General features: G+C 40.1%; 3 protein-coding genes across 19 annotated transcripts in view; 2 read left to right on the top strand and 1 right to left on the bottom strand.

Moving 5' to 3' along the window:
* caska (calcium/calmodulin-dependent serine protein kinase a) overlaps nt 1-17,692 on the bottom strand; it is a 156,882-nt gene that overhangs the window by 55,045 nt on the left and 84,145 nt on the right. The window lies entirely within an intron of this gene.
* Nucleotides 371-4,565, top strand: gpr34b (G protein-coupled receptor 34b). The gene is made up of 3 exons (XM_085135025.1): nt 371-974; nt 1,351-1,899; nt 2,001-4,565. The coding sequence occupies exons 2-3, from the start codon at nt 1,379-1,381 to the stop codon at nt 2,560-2,562; spliced, it is 1,083 nt and encodes a 360-aa protein (XP_084991151.1). The 5' UTR covers nt 371-974; nt 1,351-1,378; the 3' UTR covers nt 2,563-4,565.
* On the top strand, nt 4,675-8,239 carry gpr82 (G protein-coupled receptor 82). The gene is made up of 3 exons (XM_085135023.1): nt 4,675-6,581; nt 6,682-6,816; nt 6,907-8,239. The coding sequence occupies exons 1-3, from the start codon at nt 5,712-5,714 to the stop codon at nt 7,147-7,149; spliced, it is 1,248 nt and encodes a 415-aa protein (XP_084991149.1). The 5' UTR covers nt 4,675-5,711; the 3' UTR covers nt 7,150-8,239.

Genomic DNA, 17,692 nt, shown 5'->3' on the forward strand with positions numbered 1-17,692 from the left:
TTGATCATGTTGTCGTCACACGCCATGAAAACACAGATCGGTATTTTCTTCCCAAAGCATCAAGTAATGCAACCACAACATTTCAGTCGAGCAGTTTTGCACATGGGCAACACCTATTTAGTTTCACATTTCATTTCATTAACATTTGTGGTCATCTGCAGCATCCTTTCTATGATATAGTGTTACTTTGTGGTTTAATGTGGACTGATACGGATCTGAAAAACAGCTGACAGAAACAGTTTTACCGTGCGGTAGCTGTTGAACGGAGTATTAAAATTTCTGCTTTTGCTCAGACCTTTCTAAATTATTTCTAAAAATCTTACGTGAGGACATTAAATACCATTTTGAAAAAAAAAAGGGGGGGGGGGGAATTACCACAGTTGAACACACTGATTCCTCCAATAGCCAGAGTCCAAGGTGGAAAGCATACTGTACACAAGTGAAGCATGCCCTGTGAGTATTTCCCCTCATGTGCATAATCAGAAGGCTCTCTCTCTCTCTCTCTGCTTCTGTATGGTGCTCGGAAGAAAAGAGGAGGGCTGACCACAGTATGAAATTTCCTCTGTGCAACATTCTGCACTTCAGCATTTCTGACTGCACAGCTGTGGACAGGCGCTTATCTTGAAAGTGAGATAGGACAGTTAGGGAAGCCAAAAAGAAAAAAAAGAAAAAACTGAAGCTGAGTCTACACAGCACTATTCTGTGACGATGATAGTATTTGCTCGACGCGAGTTGGACTACAGGAGAAAATCGAACATGAGATGACACAAGGAACTTTTTCCATTTTTTCAGAGCGGCAAATTTGGATTTTTCCCGCATGTTCAACTTACAGGGATATCCTGGAGTACCTCAGAGGAAGACAAAAAGACTAAGTGTGTATGTGTGTGAGGTTGGAACTGATCCTCACCGTTCACACAGCCCTTTACACAAAGAAAGGAACGCATACTTCTTTTTTAATGAACTCCAATAACTAGGTGAGTGTTTTGAAAAGTTCCTTGTTTTTTTTTTTACACTGTGTGCGACACAATTGCGCTGAGCTGTGAGGAGAGTAAGCGGTTTCCTTTTACTGCTATTTCATTTACTGATCTTTTGATATACTTCTCTTGAAGTAAACTGACTGAGCTCATAGACATCATTTTAAAACTGCTTGGCTGCGGTAATGTGCAAAAGATACCAAAGAAATCCTGAACAGGTTATTCACATGTTTCTAGGGCTTTCCAGTTCCTGAGGTTATGATGGTTAGATTATGTTTTGCAGGGCAGATTAATGCTCACACCCACAAACCTGTACGTATGACAGCCCTTTCCCAAAATGCAAATTATTCCATGGGTGCCCCTTATCTGTTTGCAGGACTGTCAATCCCCTGAAAAACGACACCATGGCAAAAAACTTCTCGTGTAAGAACCAAACAACAAACGTAACCCTTGAGCCGTGTGGAGATGACGACACACTGCAGGTCCCGCTGGCAGTGAGCTACTCTATAATCTTCATCCTGGGTCTAGTCGGGAACCTGGTGGCTCTGTGGGTTTTCTTCTGCGTCCACTCCAAGAAGAACTCTGTTCGAGTGTTTCTCATTAACATTGCATTTGCAGACCTGCTGCTGGTGGTCTGTCTGCCATTCAGGATACTCTATCACAGCCAAGGTGACAAATGGAATCTGGATCCCACCCTGTGTAAAGTAGTGGGACACCTCTTCTACATGAACATGTACATTAGCATCACTCTGTTAGGGCTGATCAGTGTGGATCGCTACTTTAAGATCCACCAAAGTGTAGGAATGCAGCGCAAACTCTGCTCCACAAAGCTCAGCTTCGCCCTGTGTGCCATCGTCTGGATTGTGTCCACTTGTATCATTTCAGTGATGGTGTTATCAAAGAATGACTCTCCTCATGTGGGCAGGTTGGTAAAACCTTTAAATCTTCTTTTTTTTTTACCTTACTGTTAAAGTCAAAGATCTGAAGTGGCCAACTTGTGTGACAAAATGTATTCCCTGTGTCCAGGTGTTTCCACTACAAGAAGCTGGATGAGACAAAGTGGAAGGCTTACATCAACATGTGTATGGTGGTTCTTTTTTGGTTAGTCTTCATCTCTCTCATGATGTCCTACGGGAAGATTGCACTCAAGCTGCTGAGGACATCACAAGCAAATCCAGATCTGCCCAACTCCACTCGCTACACTCGAACCGCCAAGAAGTCCTTCTTCATCCTCTTTCTCTTCTGCATCTGTTTCGTGCCCTATCACGTGGTCAGAGTGTTTTACATAAAAACGCAGATCACAGACACTTCGTGTTTCTGGATGTGTGTCGCTGACAAAACCAACGAGGTGGCTCTGCTGTTTTCTGCCCTCAACAGCTGCCTGGACCCTGTCATGTACTTCCTGTTATCCTCTTCAGTGAGGAAGGAGGTGCTGCGCTTGGTGAACAACGTGATCTGCTTAAGAGATGTTACAGGCATCAGTGGGAGCAGCTCCACTGCTGAGATGGATAGTAGAAGTGGGAGGACTGACAGAGAACACCCAAACACCAGTCTAATTAGTAATACAAAGATAGAAAGCGGTTTATAAATCCCCACACAGCAGAGCGATAACTCTACTAATGTAAACAACATGTAAATATGACAGAAGCCAGCAGAAGAAGAGGAGCGTGACAGGGCAGCTGCTGCTCTTGCCTGTGCTTACCTAAGAAAAACCTTTGAACTAAGGCTTATTTTGAAAAGGTTTAGGACGACTTCACATTATTTTATGCAGAGGAAAAGTACTGGCTCTGTTACACTGTAGGGCCTATGATTAGTCCTGTGATTAAACATTTGTGTCATGATGGGCCTCAATATATAAGACTTGGAACGACAGAGGAATATCTATCTGCACCAGAAACTTGGACACGCAGTGACAAGGAACACTGAAGCTGGTGGTCCCGCAAGTTACTGTGGGTTTTGTTTTCTGTACCAGTGTGGATCTTTACTTCTGTAACTGGGTTTGTAGATGTGTTGTCTTCGATGGTAAAGAATCCCCCAAAATTCCTGAGACCCACCTCTGGAAACTTTTTTCATGTAAATCCGTCCGTAATGTTACGAGTAATCCTGCAAATTAAAAAATATGTCCTTTCTTATTATAGAGAAACTTGAATGTACTTGTGTGGCATGAGACATTTTGAGTTTTCATCATCAGCATCGTTTTGATGTTTGAATCCAAATAGTTTGATGCAGGGCAAAGTAGTAGGGCAACCCCTCACCACACACACACGCACACACACACACACACACACACACACACACATACACACACACACACACACACACACACGTAGCTAGGGGTGTTTGACTTTGCCAGATGTGACAGTTGAAAAGCAAAAATAAAAATACTTAAGTCCATCAAAGGCAGAACCACTTGGACTTTAATGCTTTTTTTGCATAAGCTGATGTTTTGATACTACACCGCTCGAGTGAAACTGTGAACTTAATCGGGGACTGTGCAGTTCCTTTCACGCCCATATGCTGCATTAATCTCGTATAAGCACTGATAAACGAGAGACACAAACCACAATTGCACAGATAGAAACATGATAACAAGTCAATACTCTTTTCCCCTCACTGCATTTATCAAAGCATTTGTCACATACTGTTTAAATATAAACGTGTGTGTGACCCTGCAGATGACCTTTTTGTCACTAACAAAACACGCTGAAGACAAAGTGAAGGAAAGGTGACGGGAACTTTGCAGATTTGATCAAAGCCTGAACTTTATGATAGTTATAACAGCATTAGAAAAAAAAAACAGAGAAACGCCTACTGAGGTGAAAGCATGGGGCTTCACTGATAAATACCACTTCTTTACGTATCAAGAAAAGCTCTGACATTTACAGGAGTCTGTTTTCAAAGTTTGTTCTGTATCTTGGTGTGATTTATTTTATGAAGCTTATGTTAATGTGCCAAATTGTGCTTTTCTAAATAAAGTAGGATATAAATAGTCCTGTGCTAATCAATGTTTATCATGCAGCGTGTCCCTTATTATGGAAGGGAAGTGTGTGTAGGGACTCAAGAACCAAATAACTCTTTCTGCTTCTCATCTAGAACAACAGCGCCACCCCAAGGCAGAAAAGGGACAGTGTTTAGACATTTTTGCAACCCAAGCCAAACATTGTGTGCAGAAAAGATGAACGGATGAGTAAATAAGCAGAAAGATGGAAACTAATTCGAATGAGAGAAAAGTATTTATTTTTATTTAAAAGTGAATATCAAATTGAATCACTGATTTGAACACTTAACATGCAACACACAACTGCTCTTTATTTTCAAGTCATACACAGCATACCCTGAAACGAAATGAGGAAGCCTGCTAGACAAAACATAGTATTCTAGTTACGAAAATACCACACCCCACCGACAACTTGCCATTTACAGTAAAGCGCCACTTCGACAAGAAGACACTGCAGAGAAGCAGCGTGTCATGCCTGCTGTTAAAACCACAGTTTCTACTCTACTCTCAGAATACTTCACATGGGGCAGTGCCATCTGATGCCTGTGGCCTTTTATTGAAACATCTCAGAGGACCTGTTATTGGTATGTATCTGTATCATGAAGCCAAACGCATCTCTGTGCAATGTTGTGTTAGTTAAGTGCACTTAATTTGTTAAATGTTCCATTTTATCACTTTGAAAGAAAGAAAGAAAATATTGCTGACAATTTTGCTGCTTTTCCAACAACTTGTACTGAGAAGTGCTGGACATTTAAGTTAAGACTGGAGAGCATCATCATCTCCTCACCGATCAAATGTTAAACCTACAGGAAACTGTCATCTCTGGGACCTACTTAATAAACTTCTTTAAATACTTTATGGTGTTTTACACAGGAGCATATCAGTTTCTCCAGTCATCCCTGTAAAACATGCATTCAAATGTGTCTATTTTACAAGCCTGACACTTCAGTATTGCCCATTCTCTAAGCATACAACTCTGATATAAGACGACAAATTTAGTTAGACGGCTTGCAGAGCTCAGGTTAACCCTTTAAAGCCTGAACTGTAAAATAATTGATGGAAAATTCAAAGTTTTTGAAAATGGAGTGTTTGTTTTTTTTAAAAAAAAAAATGTTATTTAATATTAATTTGCATGTTTTAGTTTTAATTTGTATAATATTTGCTACATCTACATCTATGCACAGCAGAACTGTAACAAAATGTCAAAGATTAAGTAAGTTAAACTATGCAACTAAAGAAAGTACATGTTGGTTTGAGGAGTTCTGCACCCACAGACACCAGTGCACTGACAAGCCATGCACATAACACATAAGAGGTTAGCTTCTCACCCAGAAAAACACTAAAACAATAACATGTTAGCCTGCAGTGGGTTATTAAGATATCATGAACTGTCATGATCCCACACCTCTCACACTCGGACACATGCTGTGCCTGAGTTATGCTCTCAGCTGGAAACCTTAAACTCTTTTTAACCCTGTGCTGCAGCCTTCCATGCAGCCTTCAGAGTGGTTGCGGGCTATGCCCACCTGACGTTCAGTTGCACGTCAGGTTACGGTGTACGGTTAAGAAGGGTTTCTGGTCAAGTCTATATTTATAACATCTGACTATCTGAGCTGCTGATTTTGTAGCTTTGTCACTGAATAGACTCAAAGTTCCTCATAGACATTCTGAAGTAATGGTCAAGTCTGATTTTGCTAAAAAAATAAGTAAATAAAAATGTGACAGTTCAGGAAGCCTTGATGTCAACAAGATTTAAAAGCCAACTTACTAACGTCTGTGTTCTAGATCAAATGGAGGGCACGTTTCCATCAGAAAACACTTCGTCCACCACCTGTAACTTCTCCCTCTGCCCGACTGCTGCAACGTTATATTTCCTTCCCTGCGTCTATGCGCTCCTCTTCCTCACCGCCCTCCCAGGGAATGCACTCGCTCTCTGGGTGTTCCTGCGGTGCATCTCCAGCTTATCCCCCACCCACATGTATCTGTGCCACCTGAGTATATCCAATGTGTTGTTGTCCATCACCACGCCCTTCCTCGCAGCCTACTATGCCGAAGGCTTGGTCTGGGGTCTGAATGATGTCCTGTGTCAGCTCGTCCTGCACGGCATTACCCCGGTGCTCCACGTTAACATCTATATAAGCTTAATGATGCTCACTTGGGTGGCCCTCAGCCGCTTTGCGTCCCTAATCCAGAACACCCACGCCTCGAGGCCCAGCGCCTGCACCACCCTGCTGCCACACGCCTTCTTCGCTAGCCTCAAAAAAGTGTCCTTCGCCAACGTCGTGTGCATCACGGTGTGGCTAATGGCAGTGGGGAGCATAGTGCCAGTGACTGTTTATTACGCAGTGCACGAGGCTATGAACCAAACCACCAAAAATGACAAATCAGGACGTGGAAAGGTGTGCTACAGCCCTGCTGTGGAGCTCGGAGGCAGTCTGTCTCAAACTGCCACTGTGGTCATTACAGCCTTCTTCTTTGTTTTGTACCTGCTGGTGCTGCTGTCCTACGTCACGGTGCTGAGGCATATCCGGCGCTCACGTCGCAACACACCAGTCACAACCTCCCAGAGACTGCTGAGGAGGGTGTTCCGAAACATTGTGGTCATCCAGGTGGCTATGAGTAATTTTATACTTTAAAATAATGTTATTGTTTAAATTTCCAATATACTTCACATATTTCATTAAATTTTAAAAAACCAACTCCACACAGGTCATTCTTTCTGTTTGCCTGCTGCCACACCATATCTTCAAACCCATCTTCATTTCTCTGGTCCATGAAACTCCCCTTCAATGTTCCCCCACCAAAGAAACTTCCAGCTGCCACCCATTCTCCGGCATTATCGAGGTGACTGCTTTTCATATACAGATTGAAAGTAAAAATGTCCCACAGTATGTGGAAATCTGACATGATGATGGTTTTCTTGTCCTTCTCTAGCTGAAGAACTGCCTGTTTCTTCTTGCTGCACTGAGAAGCTCAACTGACCCCATCATGTACTTTGTGCTGGACAGGACATTCCGCAATGAAACCCTCAACATTTTAAGGTGGAACCAGAAAAACTCCACAACACTGCAGATGTTCTGGTCAGGTACAGGAAGTGCCACTCCGAAGTCCGAACAGCAGAAGGAGGAAACCGCAGTTTCTGGCACTGTGGAGTGCAGGCATGCAAGTGTTATATAGTTAATAATACTCATCTTTTGACTGCATGGGAAAGCAAACGGACTAAAGTTTCTACTTACAAAGCAGCTCATGAAAAAACTCGAGCAGTGAGTAGGAGAAAGGTAGTGGCACAACACTTCCCTTTTCACAAGTCTGTAACATTACTACAACTCAAAGCAAGAAGTTCTTGGTCAGTTTGAGTAACACAGTCAGTTTCTACCAAATACACCAGGACTGTATTCACAGTCTAAATTTCTCTCTCGTGCAGCTTTAATCCAAGTTTTCATTGAAATGATGTCCTCGTTATGTCTGATAGTATCTTATTACTTCACAAAGAAATCAGCATATCAGACACGCGCTGACCAAACGTTAACCGTTAAAGCTCAATGTCCTCTGTGCAGTGATCTTTTAATATCAGCACTCGCCACTGGCCACACGTGCTCTGTCCTGCTGTGCTTCAGCCATTGCTCGGCTGTGAGACTGCAGGACTGCACTAAGATAACAGAGCACCAAGAACATGTCAGACAGTCAGTCCCTGAAAACTTAAAATGTAGAAAGGTTTTTAAAAAGTTAAGACTTTAAACATACACACACACATTAGTTGAACCTGAGGAATAAACTAAAGAAATTCCAAATTACCTGTGACAATGGAGAAGCCTAAAGTAGCTTTCAGTTGAATATGGATACTTTGGTTGTGGTGTTACTGTTGTTTGTGAAGCTCTGTGAATTACACTCCTTTGCTTTGTGATATCCTTACTTGTGTTTATTTGAAATGAAGTCTCAGTATATTGAAGTTAAAGTACTCTGTGCCTCCAGCTGCATTCTTTCTCTCCCTCTCTCTCTGTAACCGCTTCTACACATTCGCACTCTGGTCCTACTTACATTTCGCTACTGTTGGAAAGTTATTTTTATATCATGCAATAAATATGTGTATGTTCTGCATCACTTTGTGTGCTGTCTGTTTCTATGTACTCACAGCATTTTCTCAGTCCCATTCAACATACCACACAATCACACAGTGCTTATATTTATAGCTAACGTTCACACACTCACTCAGATAAATACATTAGGGGTAAAATATGTGTTTCTTGGAGGAAGAGTCGGTAGAATTTTACCAGGATGCAGAGATATAAGTGTCAGACAATTAAAAATTTCTCAGAGGAAGTCCCACGCTCGCTCAATCCTTAAGTGAAACCTACACTAGGACGGCATGTGTCGACACATGGGGATCAAACCACCGACCTTGCAGTTGGTAGACAATAGTGTAGGTTTCACTTGAGGACTGAGCGAGCGTGGGACTTCCTCCGAGAAATTTTTAATTGTCTGACACTTATATCTCTGCATCCTGGTAAAACTGCTACCATCTTCTATATCAGTGTATGGTGGAACTGCATTGATTACGACATAAAAAAAGAAAAAGTCACCAGGCAACAGTTCGGCACGCGCAGCGAGGCTCTGACAATTCAGTGTTAATTCAGTTTCGGGAAAACTTTGATGTCTTGTGTTTAGGGAAATTGCTTTTTTAAATGTGAATTTAAGGTAACAACAAATAGATTTGTGCTCGTCTGCCCCTGGAGTTTACCAGCCCAGGTGCATCTAAGCAAGATTTCTGCTCAAACATTCTGGACGTTTAAATCTTTGTGTTTTAGAGGACCATTAGGAATCATGGTTTTCTCAACTTATTGAGGCTGACTGCAAAAAAAGAAGACAAGAAACATCTAAGATTAGTCAGTCAAGAGCTTAGAAACAACACTTCTAAACCCGAAATACAGCTTAGTTTTTAAATTCTTGACAAACACCTCTGACTGTTCTACGGTCATGAAAACATTTTTTTTTTTTTTTTTTTTTTTTAAAAAGGAAAATCCATACAGAAATACTGAAGCTAAAAGTAGGTTTTTACTTTTGAATCAACTCCTTATTTTTCTGTTGTTGCTACTATTTCTATATCTGAGATTCATCTCAAACCTTAAAGCTCCTACCCACAGTTGTATTGCTTTGTCCTTCTGGAGGCCACTGCTGTATTCCTCTCCACGCATTTCATTTGTCTGCTCTATTATCTATTCTGATGTTTCAGGTTTCTTTAACTTTGACGTCAATAACTGTTTACATTATGTAAATACAGCAGTTTTGTTATTTGCCTTTTACTTATTTCTGTTTGATACCACAAACTTTGGAATTGATCTAATACTAAGTAAAGCTTATATAGGGGAGAGCAGCGTGTCATGACTTATGATAATAATTTGCTAATTCTGAACACATTTTAATGATCACTGTGATTTTCACTTTCCATAAAAATTAACTAATAATAATTAGTTAATACAGCAAAACCCACCGTTAAGCTTTTCATGTATTGTGAAAAAGGCTTTTTTTTGGAGACCTGGAATGTAAATGTGCCCGTCTCTAAAGCACAGGCCAGGTCAGCTTCTGCTGTTTAACTGTGCTACTGACTATAAATAAAACAGACTTAACAGTCAAAACAGAAAGACTCAGATATTTTTCATAGTTTATTTTTGAGGTATATTATATAATAAAAAAATATATATAATAAATCAAATGAATCAAATAAAGGTTTTAAAGGTAGTAAAGTAGATAGTATTTCATTGCAACAAAGAAATATCCTTTCAGGTGTAAACTGAAAGTACAAATTAATTACAAATAATTACAAATACAAATGACTTAATAGTGGTAAAATCACTCTTCTCTCTTTCTGATTCACATGCCGTGACGTGATATCATGGTGTTGCACTCGTGTATGCATGAAAATGTCCGTAGTGAGGTCCTCGTGTGCAACAACAAGGGATCAGTGTTTGATGCCTGTGTGTGAAAAATCTTTTTCACTATTTGTGTGTCCATTGATTCTGAGGGTTTAGAGTGTGCACTATTGTTTGTGCTGACGTTGTGTGAGAGTGTGTTGAGGGAACTTTCAAGAAGACAATGTTCTGTGAAGTGTGGCTCCTGCAGATGTGTATCCCCTGGCCCCCAGGGGCCGCAGTAGCTATTCAGACTGAAGCAGGCAGCAGAGAGTATCAGATACCCTCCAGTGTGCTCTCCCCCAAATACTCACTCACAGACAGACAGACAGGCACAGGCCAGAGGAAAAAAATAAATAAGTAAATAAATCAACGCCAAAGAAACATAGCCAGGAGAGAAGGAATTCACAGTGAGTCGGGGGTGGTTGGAAGAAGAGGAAAATAACAAGTGGAGATGTGCTAAGTTCAGCTGCCGGCCATTTTTGGAGCTTTTTGCTAGCTGGAAAATAAGTGAAATTTTCATGTAACTGGTGACTACACCTGCTGAGATATCGCTTTTGAATTGTTAAATACTTTCTTCTACTTTATAACTGGACACCTCACACTTAAATCTTATTTAAGCTTGCAAAGGCAAGGGCTCCTTGACACATCAGTGCTAACTGGAGTCTTTCACATCTCTTAAACTCTATAAGGGGAAACAGACAGAGAAGTAGCAGAAAACAAAAGCAAAACAACCCATTGCGGTTTTACTATAGCATGAACAGGAATTCTTGTTCTTGTTAGGTTAAAAGTGTTGTGTTGAGGAAGGCCTTCACACTGCAAAAATTCAAAATCTTAACATTTCAGTGAGATAGATGAACTTTTAGGACAGCGCATCTTGGATCTGGAGAATTTTCACTTGCTCAATTGGCAGATTTTTTTTTCACTTATTTCAAGCAAAAATATCTTTTAGTAGGTGAAAAAATGTGCCAATGGAACAAATGAAAATTCTCCATATCCAAGATGCATTGTCTAAAACAAGTTCAAATATCTCACTGAAATGTTACTCTGTAGCTGATTGTGTCTTATTTTAAGTGTCATAAGATTTTTTTCGACTACAAATTATACAAATGTACTTGGTAAGATTTTGAATTTTTGCATAAAAGATGCACTCAGCGCGTTACTAACAGTACCACCCAGCCTTACGTATTCCTGTTTTGTCACTCATACTTGGGACATTCACAACATTGAATTTTAAGAGATTTCCCATTTCAACTACCTTTAAGGCACACACACTAACATTAGCCGTTTAACTAGTAGCAATTACATGATAGCCACATTAGCTGTAGTGGCTCGCAGACTATATAGTTAGAAAAAATGAGCAATTATTGCAGGCTATATGGGACAGAAGTCGTATGGCAGACGTGTAAACTGGTAACCTTTAGCCAACCTAAAAAAATAAAACACATTCCATGATGACGTAACATGATGGTCGGGACTTGTGGTCTGGTGTAATATTATGGCTGGAGGTTATTTTTATTTTCCTGTGCATTCGTTTGTGTTTGTTATCAATTAACAGTTGAAATATATTAGCAAGCAGGGCAGCTGAAATAAATGAAGTCACACTTACTTACCCCCATTAACCTGTGGCAGCTCACTGATTGCCAATGTTATTCACATCACTCTCCCAATCATTCAGCTTCATTAGAAACGCCAGAGGTTTGCATTAGGGAGTATCAACAAAAGACCTCTGCGTGTTTTGCATCTGTATACACTTTCTGTTTACACAAGTTACAGGGTGTGTGCATCGTTTGTGGGTCTCCTCAGACATTGTATTATTTCCTGTGGTTTTCCTCTGCTGCTGCTGAGGACTGTGGTTTCTTATGCCTTTTGTTGGGCTCATGCAACATGCACTCGGACACAAAAGTGCATTACTGCCAGCAGCTTCAGGAGGTGTTCTGCTGCTAATGTCTGAAAAGTTGTGTAGTAAAGATTGCAGGGGTTTGTTTTATTTAAGGGTTTTTTTTGCAAGTCTTTAGGTTTTCGAATGCGCACCTCATACAGGAATTGCATGAAACAGTCAAAGTTCAAATGAAGCAGCTCCTATGTAGGCCTACTGCCATCAATACAACACTTGATGTTCCTTACATTTTAATCAGCTGTAAGGCTTAACATAAGGAGAACTTTGCAAACTAGCAGCAGCCTGCAATTGTTTTATTGTCGCACTAATTTTTAATTTCTGCTGTTACTCAATTTGAGTCTATACATGTGACAGGACGAAGGGACAGGGGAAAGAGAAAAATATCTTATTCCTGGTTGACTACACAATATTGGACTGATTCCCACTTTGTTGAAGTTGAAGGAAACCAGCGTTGTTTTTATACATATATATGGACTGGTTGATTTAACTGATCTCCCAGCACGTTTCACGGGGTAGGGGAAACTAAAGTCATCTCTGTATAGATTAGACAAACAAACAAATGTAGCTGCAAATTCATAAGAAAACCTGACAAGCACTGAGCTACTCAGAGGTGTTATTTTGCCATCATACACAGACACATTAAAAGCAGCAGTGCACGTGCCATGCATATTAGTGTGCACGTTTGTGCTCAACTGTGAAACTGCAATGACTGAGTTTCATGGTCGACACCTCAAGGCCCATTGAAAGCCATTAAAAAAGCCATTCACTCCACCCATCATCACACAAACAGCACTAATGACGCTGCTAATAGTCCTCCAAGTGTACCACGAAGAGGTCTGAGAGGAGAACGACCGTTTTACCTTGTAAAAACAGCTGACATTCAAGTCACTGACAAGCAGTCAGTGGGGAAATGAGTCTCCTATCCATCACACTTCCCCATTCATATGTAGAAAGTGGCATTTAATCAAAGCCACCCCAAACAAAGCCGAGAATGGGGTCTAACATGTAAGCACAGTGACAGACAGCACAGTAAACAGGCTGAAACTAGCAACCAGTAAGCTGAGATATTTACAAAACTGTGTGTCACTGACATTTTAAGATGTATAAATGTAATAATAATAATCAGAATAATAAAACATTTAAAGTATTAGTGATTGCCTTGAATATATAAATGGTATGATGCCATAGCAGGAAATACAAACCTGTCCTTTGAAAAGTAGCAGCCATCGCTGCCTCTAGTTTTGCTGCATTAAGAGTCGAGGTGCAAATGACCAGAAAACCCCAATAAACAATATATATCATCATATTATCACAATAAGGGCTGGGCCATATTATACCGTTCACGGTAATACCGGTATAATGTTGGGCAACGATAAGAAAATGAAATATCACGATAGAATATGGGTAAAACGCGCATGCGCAGTGTTTTTGTTTTCATACGCACATGGCAGAAAAAGCATGGCGGCAACGGAGAATGGGAAGGCCGAAAGTGGATCGTTGAATGAAAAAGATGAACCAGAATTGGTTTGTAAAAATGCTGCAACTTCAGTGGTGTGGAACTGGTTTAGCTTTCGTCCCTCAGATACAGAACAAAGCACTATTTTTGGTAAAGCATGCTAGTGGGGCGTCGTTATTACTGTGTTGTTTGGAAAATACGGCACATTTAAAATCAATCTTTTGATTTTTCTGAAAATCGACAGTGCCCCTTATAATCCCGTGTGCCTTATGTATGAATTCTGGTTGTGTTTACTGACTTCGAAATGATTTTATGTACACGGCACTCAAAAATCTGTCAAATGTTTTAGTACGACTTTGCTAAGCTACAAAGCTGCACCACTTGATGGATTGTCGGAGCATTACGGCTATCGTAGGCAGGAGCCTCGCGGAGTGATACGTACTGTGCTTCAACATAATATTACCGTATTCTGTGTGTATAACCTCTTTTTAAGTTTTGTGGATATTATACGTGGTTATGCTGAGGATATCGTTATCACAAATTTTCAAATATATATTGTGATAAATATTTTTGCCCTGCTCTAATCACAATAATTCATTCACAATCAGTGTATCCAGTGTTGGACAAACTTCAGTTGAGCTGATTTAATAGAAGTTTGCTCACCTAAAGCTATCTTAGCATTGTGGTGTTTGTGCTGTTGTTTATAGTATTCCCAGAATATTTTATTTACTTAGTAAAATATTGATATTTGGTGTCTCCGTGCAGCACCATCCTTTATCACTTTTTGCCAGAGCTTCAGTAAAAACAGCTTTAATGTGGGTCTAGCGATATTACACATGCTTTTGTCAGATGTGTGTTGCCGACTACGTACTAAACACTTGACTGAATGACTGCATTTAATCTAATGGATAGACTTACATGCAGATAATAGCGCAGCAACATTTAAAGACACATTCACTGTTCCTATATTTTGTATCCTGAACAGACTCATCTTTACTTTCAAGATTGTCCAACATGCTGCTTTCTTTCTGCAGATATTACTCACAGGTATACATTTGAGACTTACAACACAGTAAGAAAAACTGACCTATCACAGACCACCAGAAGCTCAACAAGGGACAAGCACAAACAGAGTCTGACCGCAGTGCACAGCTGAGTAAGCTCTAATGTGACGAGCACAAATTTAACTAGAAGGCTTGAAGCGTGAAGTTTGTGCAATTTTTTTTTTGCAGACACACAATGTTATATGCAAGACATGGACACTATCAAATTTACAGAGGGAACACTTCCTGTTCCTTACATTCAGATGATCTGACTGCAGATCTCACCTTAGCACACCTGGAGAATGAAGAAATACTATTGCTGCAAACTAAGGTATAGGTCTGTGTCAGCACCACACTCTCTTTCCTCAGGTTTACATCAAAGTGTTGCTGTGTTTATGGTTTCCTCATACGGCTCAACACAGAGCCTGGATATGCTTTGCAGATTCAACATTCAGCATGACTTTACTTCAGAACAGCTGGCTGTATAGCACAGACACCAGATATATAAACAGTCCCACAACACAAAAGTTCACCTTCAATCTTGTGCTGGCTTCTCTCTTCATCTCTCAACTTCTGCTTTCAAAGCTGACGCAGATAAACTCATTCTGCCTTGCTGTTTGCGGTGCATTTGCATGCACACAATCTGTAGCAGTGAGAGAGGCCAAAAACAAACACACAGATCCACAAAAATAGACATACAAGCGCGCTTGTGCTGCTGTCACTGGTGGAGGTGTGTGGTGAAGCAAGTGGGAAGATGAATACACAGCCATCATGGTGATTTATGAACAAGAGGTTTGCGATGAATTCAGTGACTTTTATGCATGGAAAGCTGTGGCACGTTCACACTGTTCCATATTCAACAAGCACAGTTTTGTTGCCGAAGCACAGCATGTGTATGCTCTATTTTGTTTGTGTCCCCTGTAAAGGGCATACATCTCAGCAGTACATCTAATGAGCTGAAGACAGGGGCTCAGAGTCACTGTTAGATACTGATAACAGAAGTTTAATACTACTGTGGGACAATGTCAAAGCTGCATTTTTACCTCACTGTTCTAACACAAGGTGCCTTTTTAATACCACATATCATTTGAATTTGAATTGTCCCTTGTTGGGCTTACAATCTAAATAAATATATATTACAATAAAACATACATTTTCATAAAACCAAATTACATCATAAATACAATTACAATTGATAGACAATAATTTAAAATAAAATTAAAATCATCAGATAAAATGACTACAACTTTGGTTTCCCTTTAACCACACTTGATCCTTCAATGTAAAGGATCTAATGTCTGTAATCAGTTTGATATCGGTTGGAAGTGTGTTCCACAGATGGCAAGCCTTTATAGAAAAAGCTGACTGACCGAATGTAGATCTGCGATATAATATCTTGCAGTTGCCGTTCATTTACTAACCATAAAGGAGTGTGGCTGGCAAGCTTCCCTCGTGATCCCAGCAGTCCACTAAGCCTGACTTAATAAAACTAAATCATCAGACTGACTAACAGGTTTGGTCTGAGTTAACTCCCTCACCAGACCAAGCATAGAGGTTTAGCCATATGCTGTAAGTCAAGCCTATTCAAATGGCGGCCCGCGGGCCAAATGCGGCCCAGAAGCAACCTGCGAGTGGCCCTGCCTGTGGTCCTGGCAGAAACACAGAGAAAACGCAAAAAATTAATTAATTAAAAAAAAAAATTAAAAATTCCTACAGCGTAGTGTAGACTGTGAATGCAACATTCCTAGTAGCCTAGCAATATTTAACCCACAATGCACCGTGATGTAAACATATTAAACAGTCATCGTAATATATGATGCGACAACAGCATGTCTTTCTCTCTCCAAAAGCGCAAAATTGACAATGAAAACTGTCGGTTTAACCCTGCCTGGACTGACAAATACTTATTCATTTTACCGAGTTTAATAATCTTACAACCGGAGTTGTACTGCCACGGTGAGGATCCTGTACAGCCCAAGAGAGCTGCAGCATCTTCCCTTCGTGTTTGCTTCTTGGCGAAGAAGAAAAGGCTTTCACAGATTCTGAAACAGTGAAATACTGCATGCGTGGTGGATGCGGTGAAAAGTGATGAAAAAATTAAAGTAAGTGTGACATCTGCTATTAAAAACGTACCCCTGTAGGACAGTTCAAATATTCGTAGAGTTGAAGTTCTGGCGTCAGACGAGTTTGAAATGCTGTTAGATGACCTGAAGAAAACTGATGTAATGTTTATAGCAGGAGATCACAGACAGAACTGATAATGCACAGTTGTGCGTATATGTCCGTTTTTTGGATGGGAAATTGCTCGCTTACTACCGTTAGAGGGACACACAGCTGGCGAAATAATATTTGAGAAGATTTCAGCTCTTTTTGAGGAAAATGGTCTGGATATGTGTGTCTGTATACTAGTGACGGATGGGGCTCCATTCATGGCAGGAAAAGTGAGTGGTCAGCGAAATATTTATTTTAATTTGAAAGGGAATTATCAAAATGTTTTTGTTATTATTATTATTATTTCAAATGTGCAAAAAATAGTTTAGTTGTAGCTCCCTTTTTTTTTTTAAATGGACCCTTTGGTGTGCATTTGTGAGAGGTCACCAGATTTACAGGGGAAAAGGAATAAAAAAATGACTTGTTTTTCAATACAGTTGTGTGGGTTTGAAATTGATCATGATCTGCTGCTTACTGGCTGCAAAAAAAAATATCTGGCCCAGATAAATTCCTCGGTTTGAAAATCTGGCCCAACTAACTTTGTAGTTGAATAGCCATGCTGTAAGTTATGTAATGTATCTCTGTAACTCTGATGAAAACAGCCTCAGGGAGTTAACTGAACTGTGAGGAAGTTCTAGGAATTAAAAAAAGAGAACCAGGCAAATGTGATAACTTGATATAAATTTACCAATTTAGCTGCTAACTCAACGCTTATATTCAATAAGATAAGCAAGTTAAATCACTTGCAGGTCAGTTTATCGTGATTTTCCCGCTGGTATAGCTTGGAGCGTGGATAAGAGTCTGGCCTGTTCCAAAAATAGCTGGCTCTAATGACAGTTGTATTATGCTTCTGTATGCTAGAATTTTTCTCAGTGACAGGATTAAAAACTTCTCAAAAGTTCTCTAAACAGATTTAAAAAAGGTAAAAAGTCAATACTTTTAGGGCCCTCCTAAATTCTTAGACTTTTAAGGGTCCAAGACTAAAAGGAGGACAATTTAATACATGTCAGAGTCATAACACCGCTCAGAACACCGTGTGGATTTTGGACTGCTTCATTGCAAGGCTCAACTTTAGATGTCCAGCTGGTCCTTGGTTTCAAGTGTCAAGAGTTTCAAGAGTTATTATAGTTTAATATTTTATAATTAGTTTTTTTTTTTCATTTCATTTTTGACTTTTAACTGTAAATTCAGTTTGGCTTCAGTT

Source organism: Neolamprologus multifasciatus, chromosome 16 (genome assembly GCF_963576455.1).
Source record: "Neolamprologus multifasciatus chromosome 16, fNeoMul1.2, whole genome shotgun sequence".
Taxonomy (NCBI): Eukaryota; Metazoa; Chordata; class Actinopteri; order Cichliformes; family Cichlidae; genus Neolamprologus; species Neolamprologus multifasciatus.